The 10823-nt window shown below is 38.2% G+C and overlaps 1 protein-coding gene and 1 pseudogene across 1 annotated transcript in view; both read left to right on the top strand.

Moving 5' to 3' along the window:
* The window catches only part of DMGDH (dimethylglycine dehydrogenase), a 75137-nt gene extending 65552 nt beyond the window's left edge, over positions 1-9585 (top strand). The window contains 3 exon segments of the mRNA XM_017870902.1: positions 2117-2251; positions 8898-9086; positions 9088-9585. Of these exon segments, the coding sequence (XP_017726391.1) occupies positions 2117-2251; positions 8898-9086; positions 9088-9114 (351 nt within the window). The 3' untranslated portion in view covers positions 9115-9585.
* On the top strand, positions 6362-8395 carry LOC108528902 (protein IMPACT pseudogene; annotated as a pseudogene).
* Positions 9586-10823: the final 1238 nt, after the last annotated feature.

The following is a 10823-nucleotide window of genomic DNA, read 5'->3' as shown; positions in this document are numbered from 1 at the left end:
AAAAAAAAAAAAAAAAAAAAAACTGTTGCTGTTATAGAATTCTTTCTTAGATATACAGTCATCCCTCTCTGTATGTATGTGGGGGATTGGTTCCAGAATCCCCACATATACCAAAATCTGGGTTTTCTCAAGAACCGCCAACCCATATATACAAAAAGTCATCCCCTCCATATGCATGGGTTTCAAACCCCACGAATACTGTATTTTCTATTTGTGTTTAGTTGAAAAAAAATCCACATGAGTGGACCTCTGCAGCTTAAAGTGGTATCGTTCAAGGACCAACTCTGCATGTTTTAACTATAGTGAACTTTGGTTTGTTATGACTTGTTATCATGAATTTATCCTACATATGAATTCAAATGAATCAAGCTCTTCCTGTGACTCCCCACCCCCATTTGCCCTATATTAGATAACACGAGTTCCAATCTTCTTTAAATTTTCATGATCTGGCTTCATAATAAAGCTTTATAGTTGGTTCTCACCATTTGTATCACCCTGGGGAAGGAGAGAGAATTGGATGTTCATTTTGTACATTATTTTAACCTCAGCTAATGGAAACTTTCTCTAACTTCCTGTGTAGGTCAGCAATTTAAAGTTGGATTATCCATAGAAATAATATTTCATTGTGGATTCATCCTAGAGGCTCTAAACTGGGGAAGGAATAGACTGGGAGGGGGACTCTCAGTGAGGGTGTGTGAGGACCCCCGCTGCTGCTTCTCTGGAGGTTAAGGGGATTTATTACACTCAGTCCTAAATGTTTCAAGTGCAGAAAGAACTGTGTAAGTCCTAAATGTTAGTGGTGGAGGACATCTTAGGCATGAAATATTCTTTCTTATTGCCAGTGAAGAAATCGAAGTTTTTGGTTCTTTCCTTTCTTTGCTTTCAGAGAGTAGTCTGTGGGAACTGTTTCGAGAATCTTGTTTTCCACATTGTGATCTCTGATTAAATCTCATTCACTGTAGACGTGATTTATATATCACAAATTTCCTTTCCCTCACATAAGAGATGCTTGTCTAGGCAGAGTATGCAGAAGTCTCACACCAACCTCCCATGGATGTCAGCCCTTCCTCCAGGGCGCTCGCTCTCAGTGCTCTCTCTTCACCTCTGACTAGTTTATCACACTTATCATGTGTCTCCTGGCATTTGGTTGAGTCGAATTCTATCTCCCTTATTAGCTAAGTGTCTCTGCTGAGGAGTCATTGCTCACTTGTGTGTCCTGCTCACAGGTAAGCTGTATTAAGGTGTATTACCAATAAGTGTGAAGTCTTCCAGTTTGCCTGATTACTACTTTTTTTTTTTTTTTTAATACATAAGAATGAATTCAAGGTTATCCCTATAACAATGTCGCTCTCACTCTCATTCCCTTATATTGATTGCATTGGGAATGACCCTGAGTGTGTCCATGGGAATGTATTAGGAATAGGAATGTCATCTGTCATGTGTTGCATGGAAGAAGTAAAAAAAAAAAAAAAAAAAAAAAAAGGTTGAAAAGCACAGTGTTAGAGAATAAACTCTTGGATAAAAATGTCTGTGTCTAACTCATTTTGTTACCCACACAGGGCCTAGCACTATGCCTCACACATAGTAGGGACTCAATAAATGTTTTGAGAATGAACTAATGAATGCGACCCAATAGGTAAATACTTTCCAGAGACATTATTCTGAAGAAGCAAAAAGAAAATACTGCATTTTGGGGTTGTTTTAGCATCATGTTTCAAAAAAGTGAATTTTCTTCTTGTAAAAGACTTTCTATAGGTAGAAATTGAGTTGCACATTGCTTACTGACAGCCTGTACCACTGTCCAGACCCATTAGACACAAGGGTCACTTTCATAATCCACCATTGCAACATGCCTTATGTTTTTCTGCCTAGGTGGTTCTGGTAAATTGTCATCACAAGTTATTACCCTTAAGTCTAACATATTCTGAAGGAATAGGTGGCTGATACTGTCATTTGAGGACTAAGAAATATTTGTCTAAACATTTGATCCAATCTGTATTTTTATTTAATGTGTAATTGGCGAGAAAATAGCAAAGACAAATTTAAATGCTTGCATCTCTAACCTTGTCACAGTGTCTGAGCATTCATTCATCATCATTATCTTGGATTCCTGCAGCCAGCAGACTTCATAGGAAAGCAAGCACTGAAACAGATTAAAGCCAAGGGGCTGAAACGAAGACTGGTCTGCCTCACCTTGGCAACGGATGATGTTGATCCAGAGGGAAATGAAAGCATCTGGTACAATGGCAAGGTGAGTGCTGAGGACCTCACTGCCAGGGGCTGTGGCGTCTTCTGCAACAGAAACTCCCCTTGTTCCTATTTTCTCTTAAACCCTTTTGCTATTAATTATTTATTGGAGGGATGACACACTTTTGATTTCTGAGCTGACATTCAAAAGACAGAATGCAATTAACTGAAAGGAAAATGAAATGTTGCTCATTTTTGAAAAATAAAATTCTATGTATTCTGTTTAAAGAAAACAAACCCAAAGACTTGAAATACATTGGACAATGAGGAGGGTATGATTTAGAGGGTAAATGATCTATTTGCTCATCACATCCATGTCTGTAACTGCAAAAGATGGGTTTTATAAAAAAATTGGCATTCTGATTTAACTTTTTATGGATCTTTCAGAAGGAGACAATTAGCATATTAACAGGGAAAAAATCCAAATGAAAACATCTATGACAATAGAGGGTAGAACCTTAGAAAGTAAAGCAAAAAGTGGAAACCATTTGGCTCTTCAGGAAGAGTAAAATCACCTTCTCATTTTGGAATGTTACTTTTCATTCTTTCTATTTGTATTCCGTAAAACCAGGGTAAGTCAGATAACGTATCAATGGGACTTTTTCTCCATTTTTTCTCCCAAGCTTTCTGCATTCAGTTACTGTCTCCATTTTTTATTACTATTTGTAAAACCCAATTTTGTTGAAACTGAGTGTGGGTGTGTTTTTTCCTGGTGTTAGCAGGCACGTGTGGGACACCCAGCTTAGACCACGGGGAGGGAATAGAGCCTTCAAAGCTCATCTAAACAACGGTTCCACAATGAACAAGGTCAGCTTGGTCATTACCCAAGACTCAGAGCTTCTGTGCCTGGGTTTTTTTCTTATTCACTGCAGCCTACTTGATATTTGTTTCCATTTTCTCTGTCTCATCAGTAACACAAACAGTGCTAGAAGTGGAGAAAGCCAGTGGTGTCAAATCACAGCCTTTGGGGCTAAAGCATGGGTCAATTTAACAAAGAACTAACAACTACTGAGTTCTTACTGTATACCAGATATTTTTCATGTGCTCTCCCATTTAACTTTACAGCACGCCTGTCAGATATGTATGATCATTTCCATTTTAAAGATGAGGCTTTGAGGGGCTCAGAAGTAACTTGCTTGAGGTTACATGGCTGGTGATTGATAGAACCGATCTCCAACTCAGGTCTAGTTTCCAGCTTTGAATTTCTGGTCCTTTCTTCTAAGACATAAAAGAAATCAATTTGATTTCTTTTCTCTCTCTGCTGATGTCCCCCTGTAGTTTCTTAAGAATTTAATTAATTAATTAATTAATTAATTTTGAGACAGAGCCTTACTCTGTTGCCCAGGCTGAAGTGCAGCAGCATGATCTCGACTCACTACAACCTCTGCTTCCCGGGTTCAAGTGGTTCTCCTGCCTCAGCCTCCTGAGTAGCTGGGATTACAGGTGCATGCCACCATGCTCGGCTAATTTTTGTATTTTTAGTAGAGATGGGGTTTCTCCACGTTGGCCAGGCTGGTCTTGATCACCAGCCAGGTCATACATCCACCTTGGTCTCCCAAAGTGCTGGGATTACAGGCATGAGTCACTGCCCCCGGCCTTAAGAATTTAATTCTATACCCACATCCTTGTGCATCTGAGTATCAGGTGAATGTTATTAGAGTCTATGAAGCCAACTGACTTTTCTCAGATCTCAAGTGCCTTCACCTGTCTGTAAGCCTGGATGGGCTGACCTCTACTTCCTTCTTAAATTGGGCTGAGTTTGCTCTTCTGTTTGAACTGTTCCTACCTTTCTCCCTGTCTCTTCTTTCTCTTTCTGTTCTGTATCTCTGGTTCAGCCCTCTTTTCTTAATATGTATTCGTCCTCATTTCATATTTGCCCACAATTCACATGATTTCTACTTATAACCAGCTCTGCCATTAATTAACTGTTTGACCTGATCCTGAGCTGATCTCTGGGCCTCAGTTTTCTCATCTGTAAAATGAAGCCATTGGATGAGATAACGTCTTCTTGTCATTACATTTCCTCCCACCTCATCTTTTCCTTTGTTTTTTATTTTTCACTCTATTCCCAGTCAGTTTTCTCGGTACTTCTTAATACGGTCTACACTTACCCTTTCACCAGCCTTCTGTTTTACTCAACATGGAATGAAAGAGATACTATGCTATATTTTTCAGTATTCCCACATCATCCACAGTCAACTGATTTTTAGCCACCTTAAATATGATGATACCAAAATTAGTTTTAAAACCTTGAAAACCTAAGCTCCAATCTAAAGTTTTTTTCATTTGCCCTATGCATATACTGCATTTACATGCTATATTGTTCACCTTTCCTTGCCATCTGCTTATAAAACTGCTAATCCAATTACAGGATTCTAGCTCTTGGATTTCCTAATATGAGTTTGCCTGCTCTTTGATGCTTAGTAAGGTCATCATTTTAACATGCAGATGGTCTTCTTTTTTGATCCTTTTTCAGAGGTTCTCCTTGGATCGTCTTTACTCTGGACTGATATGAAATAATTTTTGCTTTTTATTTTCAGACTTTGTCTTGTGTTGCTTTTAGTATTTTATGCTTGCAAGCATTTCCAGTGCTAGAGATAGGGTACAAATGTATTTGTTTATTGACTTTTTTTTTTTTTTTTTTTTTTTTTTTTTAGTGTCTACTATATGCCAGCGATATTCTAGGCACTGGGGATATAGCAGTGAACAAAACACAAGAATCTCAGACCTCATGGAGTTTATATTCCAGAGGAGCGAGAGATGGACAATGGACAAAATAAATAAAGTATATTGCATGTCAGATGGTCTTTAGTGCCTTGGGGAAAGGTCAAGTCCAACTGGGAGCAGGGCAGTGCTGGAGAAAGGGATTATAACCTTAAATGAGGTTTAATTTTTTTTTTTAAATCAAGGCATAAAGATGGTCATGAGAAAGGCTTTCTTTATATTGGGTGACTCAGTTATAAAAGATTCTTATCTTGGAAGGAAGTTTTGAAAAGAGGTTTGTGGAGAGGTTTGGAGAGCTTAAAAGGTTTTTAAAATTATTATTTGTAAACTAAAACACACAGGAACAGTCAAAGAAAAACACAATAGAACATCAAACTTAAATTATGTTAACTTCCTTCAAAGGCCATTCGCCATGTTACCTTCTGGAAATCAGATAGAGACTTCTCATAATTTGAGAGAGAAATGAGAAAAGGCTAAAAATAGATGAGAATTATTCACATTGGTAAAAAGAAGGTCAATGTTTGTTTTAACAAAGAATGAGAATTTGCCGGGCAGAGGGTGGGGACCGATTGTTCTCACAGTTCACTGAACTAAAAGATGGAATGGATCTAATTGAACCTGGAAGATTTTAGGGAAAACTGTTTAAAATTTATGCAAGAGAAAACATTTCCCTGGAGATTTAGTAATAAGGTAAAAGGAAAGGCCAGACTTCTGAAATGCCCTGGGCTTCTAACCCCTGGATTAGAGAGAAATTCAAGTAGAAATGAAAGTAAATTCTAGCAGAAAGCAAAGCAAACTTTAAAAATAGCACTCATAAATAAGGACTCTCTTTTTTTAGTTTACTGATGCAGAAAACATCAAGACAAATGGCTGCAAGACAAATGACTGCTGGGATGTTAGGAGATGAGAAGGGCTGAGGAAACAGTGTATGTAGTCTCCTAAGAGTGATTGTGGGCTTTTGACCCAGTGAGTCAGGGGATTACAGCCTGAGACCGGCGCAGGTCTCTTCCTGTTTTCTGAAGATGCTCAAGCAAACCAGGTTAACTCTCCTAGGGCTCCAAACCCAAATTTCTCTCTTACAGGTGGGGAAATGAAACCAAGGTTACCAAGAAAGTCTTTCAAAAACCAATGATTAAGGCAGGCATGGTAGCTCATTCCTGTAATTCCAGCACTTTGGGAGGCCAAGGCAGGCTGATCACTTGAGTTCAGGAGTTCGAGACCAGCAAGACCAACATGGTGAAACCCCGTCTCTACTAAAAATACAAAAATTAGCTGGGCATGATGGTGTACACCTGTAGTCCCAGCTACTCAGGAGGCTGAGGCAGGAGAATCACTTGAACCCGGGAGGTAGAAGTTGCAGAGAGCCAAGATTGCACCACTGCACTCCAGCTGGGGCAACAGAGCAAGACTCCATCTCAAAAAACAAACAAAAGCAATGATTAGGTGCAGCCACAGAGCTGCTCCCAGGGCCACATGGCTGAGGGGGACGCAGGGGTGACCAAAGGCAGGATGAAGAAAGTGAAGTAATGGCAGCCATTGATGGCGAGGAATGGTGTGTCATTGATGACTGTGCCAAAATATTTTGTGCTAGAATTAGTGATGATATAGATGACCCCAAATGGACACTTTGCTTGCAAGTTGTGCTACCAAATGAGTACCCAGGTACAGCTCCGCCTCTCCATCAGTTGAATACTCATTGGCTTAAAGGGCAAGAACTTGTCCATTTATTGAATAACCTTGAGGAAATACATATGTGGCCGCCCCATTTGGTTCAGAGAGAGTACCTGCTTTGTGTCCCTGGGATCCAGGCTATGTTTCTTTTCCTCCCAAAATATTTAATGAGAAAATAACAGAATATTGGTGAAAGTATTCTTTACCTGTGAGTGGAGAAAATAAGAGATGTTCCAATACAAAATCTCAGATGACAGAATCATGCCCAGATGTAAAGAAAGAAACTGAAGAGGAAGATGTTGAGTGAAGATGATCTCATTTTTGCATGTTAGCCAGAAAGCTTGGTAAAAGCACTGGATTTTGATATCAGTGAAAATCAAAGAGAAATAGAATTCTCTGCGATTGATCATGGCATTTCTGTTACAGGCCAAATAAGTACTTTTCAGGCAGACTTGGCTCCAGTAGTTTGTCCCAAACAGGCGAAAATGGTTCTTTCCAACTTGTATGAGAATAAGAAAATAGCTAGTACCACCCACAGCATCTATGCCTGCAGAATATATTGTGAGGATAAACAGACCTTACAGGATTGTGAGGGTGATGGGGAGACAGCAGCTGGTGGACATCTTCTTCATCTCATGGAGCTTTTAAATGTGAGGAATATCTTGGTGGTGTTATCACGCTGGTATGGAGGCATTCTGTAGGACCAGATCACTTTAAACTTAACTGTGCCAGAAACATACTAGTGGAGAAGAACAACACACATTCACCTGAAAATCATCTAAGGCTTTGGAAAAAAAACAAAAAATGTTCATCACTGAGTAATGGATTAAGTGAAAATCCAGGAGTTTTTCCACCTGCAGTTGTGGGCTGAGGTGACAATTCTTCCAACGTATTTGTTAGCATAAATATTATGCCTCAATTTCTGTTGCAAATTGGTGATTGTGAAATTTCCAAAAGTGATTTTCTTGTCTCTGTTTCTTTGTTTAATTCTTATAATATAAAGCAATAAATATGGAGAGTCAGTAGTCTTCCACACCAGGAAAAAAAAAAAAAAAAACCAGCAATAATTGAAACTCTAACCTCTCTGACCCTAATCCCTACCTGTATCACTGAACTATGATCTAAAGGAAAATAGCAGTTTTAAAGCATGTGTTATAACTTGGCAGTTAACAATCAGCCAGAGAGAAACTTTTACTAATGAATGTATTCACATTTTTTTTTTCAATCAACCAGTTTTCGCAGTAAGTTTAGAAATCATATGGAGAGCTTCTGATTTAGGGTTTCAAAGAGAATTAAAAACTGGGACTACAGAGATAGGAGTCTGCAATTAAAGTCATGAATGTGTTAGCATCTAAAATACTGGAAGTGCTATAGTAAGATTGTTGATGGTAGCGTGCTCTTTGCTGAGGCAGCTGAATGATCACCAGGCTGATTCCCGTCCCTGGATGTCTTAAGCTCCAGCTATAAGCAGTCCACTGTGCCAGACGGTAAGACTTTAAGGATTAGTGCAATGTAGTGTGGCCAGGAGAAGCCATTTTGAGCAGGGCTATGTATCGTGTTTTACTTTTGTTGTCTTCCTTTTCTTTTTGTTCCATGTAATGTTTTGACAACAGTTTTCTGTATTTTCTGCTTTTCCTTCTTTTAGACCTGATTTCCAATAACCTTCTTATCTTTTAATCAAACTTATTATATAGACTTTTTTTTTGAGACAGTCTCACTCTGTCATCCAGGCTGGAGTGCAGTGGCCAGATCTCAGCTCACTGCAATCTCCGCCTCCCAGGTTCAAGCAATTCTCATGCTTCAGCCTTCTGAGTAGCCGAGAGTGTAGGTGCCTGCCACCACGCCCAGCTAATTTTTGTATTTTTAGTACAGACAGGGTTTCACCATTTTGGCCAGGCTGGTCTCGAACTCCTGACCTCAAATGATCCGCCTGCCTTGGCCTCCCCAAGTGCTGGGATTACAGGCACGAGCCACTACTCCTGGCCTAAACTAAGTATTACTGTTTTAAAAATGAGAAATTTCAGAGTAATACAGATGTGTACCTTGAGAGTTACTTTTCATAATTTGTAAGCTTTCATTCATCTTCTCAAAATGTGAAGTTTACCTCCTGTGTCTCTGGCGTTGTGCCCCCAGACAGCATTTCAGAAAACTTCCATTTTGTAAGTTGAATCTGTATTTCAGTTTTTTTTCACCCAGAGATGAGGAGCACAGAGCTGTGACCGAGACACTGAGGACTGTTGGGTCTTGTTTTCCAGGTGGTTGGCAACACGACATCTGGAAGCTATAGCTACAGCATCCAGAAGAGCCTGGCTTTCGCGTATGTCCCTGTGGAACTAAGTGAAGTGGGACAGCAAGTGGAAGTTGAACTATTAGGCAAAAATTACCCAGCAGTCGTCATACAAGAACCTTTGGTATTGACCGAACCAACCAGAAACCGGCTTCAGAAAAAAAGGTGGAAAGGACAAAACTTGAAAAAAGACCTTTAGCAGTCAACTGAATTGGATTTGCCAATGACTGTCCTTGAAATTATCATAATTGGTTCCCAGGGGAATAGAGGAAACCAGGAATTCATTTCAAAATCATCAAAGTCTAGATTTAGAATCTTAACGAAACCTTTCTGTTAAGTGTTTTCTAAGCAAGACAGAATAATACATAAATGATTTATATTTTTCTTTTAAATGAAGAAATTTGAAATGAATTTTTTTTATTACCCCACATCACCTAATCAGCAAAACATTTAGGTGTTTGCTAATATCTACAATCATTACTATAAATGAATTAAAGGACATTTTATAATTTTAGTAACAAATGCATTCTTTTCTTGATAGCTGAAAACAAATTAATAAATTATCTTTTACATAAAAACATGTATAATGTTGATGGATTTACTTCATAGAGAAATCTTTCCTTAGATGAATAAATGATAGTTTCAATTTTTCATGATATATCTGTAATGAAAATAGTAAAATTTAACATTGACATATAGCCAACATTTTAATTCAATTCTCTAAAATATTTATCATTTTCTTAATGACTTCCCTGAAAGGAGCTTTATAGGACATCATTATTCTCCTTTCAAAGGTTGTTTTAGAAGAGAAGTTGCAAGAAAGAACAGAGTCTTCCAAAGGAAGCGGTACTTGTAAACTTTCAGAAATGAAGCTGAAACATAAATAGATTGTGCCAGTACAAACACAGTTTGAATACTGAACACCTCTCTTTGGGAAAGAATTAATGCAAGTTGACATCACATGGTGCTGTTCTGAATATCATTTCACAAAGCATTTAACAAAGCAGGTCAAACAAAAGCTTAAGAGCTGACAGTTTGTCCTTAGTGCTATGTACAGCAAGAAAAAAAATCAATTTAGAAATAATTCTTTGATATACTTTTTGAAATTATTTGGGTGTAGTTGATGGAATAAATCAATTTCTTTTGTAAAGGGTGGTTTATCATTTATGATTAATTTACACATGCATACATTTATTACACATTTATAGAAGTTTTCTTAAGTATTAAAAAAACTGTGAAGCATGGTAAGATTCTGTCATTTGAATAAACTTTAAAATGATTTCTTGTAAGGTTTGAAAAGGTGCCAATTTTACGTTTTAAATGTTTTATAACAGTAGTTATATATTAGAACTCTTCACATGTTTGTTTCTCTTTGGCATGTCCTCTTAGATGAGAAAAGAAGGAAATCCCTTTGGTAACAAACAGGGTTCCTAATTATTGGGAATATTATCTAGGTTCTTTAATCCAGTTCATGTTAGTGCTGGGAATTTGGGATATCAGCTTCTCATTCTCTGCCTTTCTATAACCCCATGACCTCAGGATAGTTACATACCATCTCTGGGTTCCTCCTCTGTGAAATAGGTTTAGACTCTTTTTTGGATACTATATTATCAAGAAGCAATAATGAAAGTACAACATTAAATTCATATCATATAGTTAATATAGCACTAAAACTGATGAATAAAAGACTAGATCATTCAGATAAACGTGAAAGTTTTAAAGAAATCCTATGCACAGTATAAAAGAAGTCTACCCCGATTTCCTTAAGAAGTTGCCCTCATTCTCCCTTTTGTTGTATGTTAGGTGCTATTAGGTTTCGTGGATTACCCCAGCACCCCCACTCATACTCAGCCAGTCCGTCCTGGCCTCAGCACCAGGTTTGGTATCAGCCAAT

The sequence above is a fragment of the Rhinopithecus bieti genome, unplaced genomic scaffold (assembly GCF_001698545.2).
Source record: "Rhinopithecus bieti isolate Rb0 unplaced genomic scaffold, ASM169854v2 scaffold_5216, whole genome shotgun sequence".
NCBI classification, from domain to species: Eukaryota; Metazoa; Chordata; class Mammalia; order Primates; family Cercopithecidae; genus Rhinopithecus; species Rhinopithecus bieti.
Note: the sequence above shows the minus strand (reverse complement) of the source record. Positions and strands in the feature narration are given on the sequence as shown.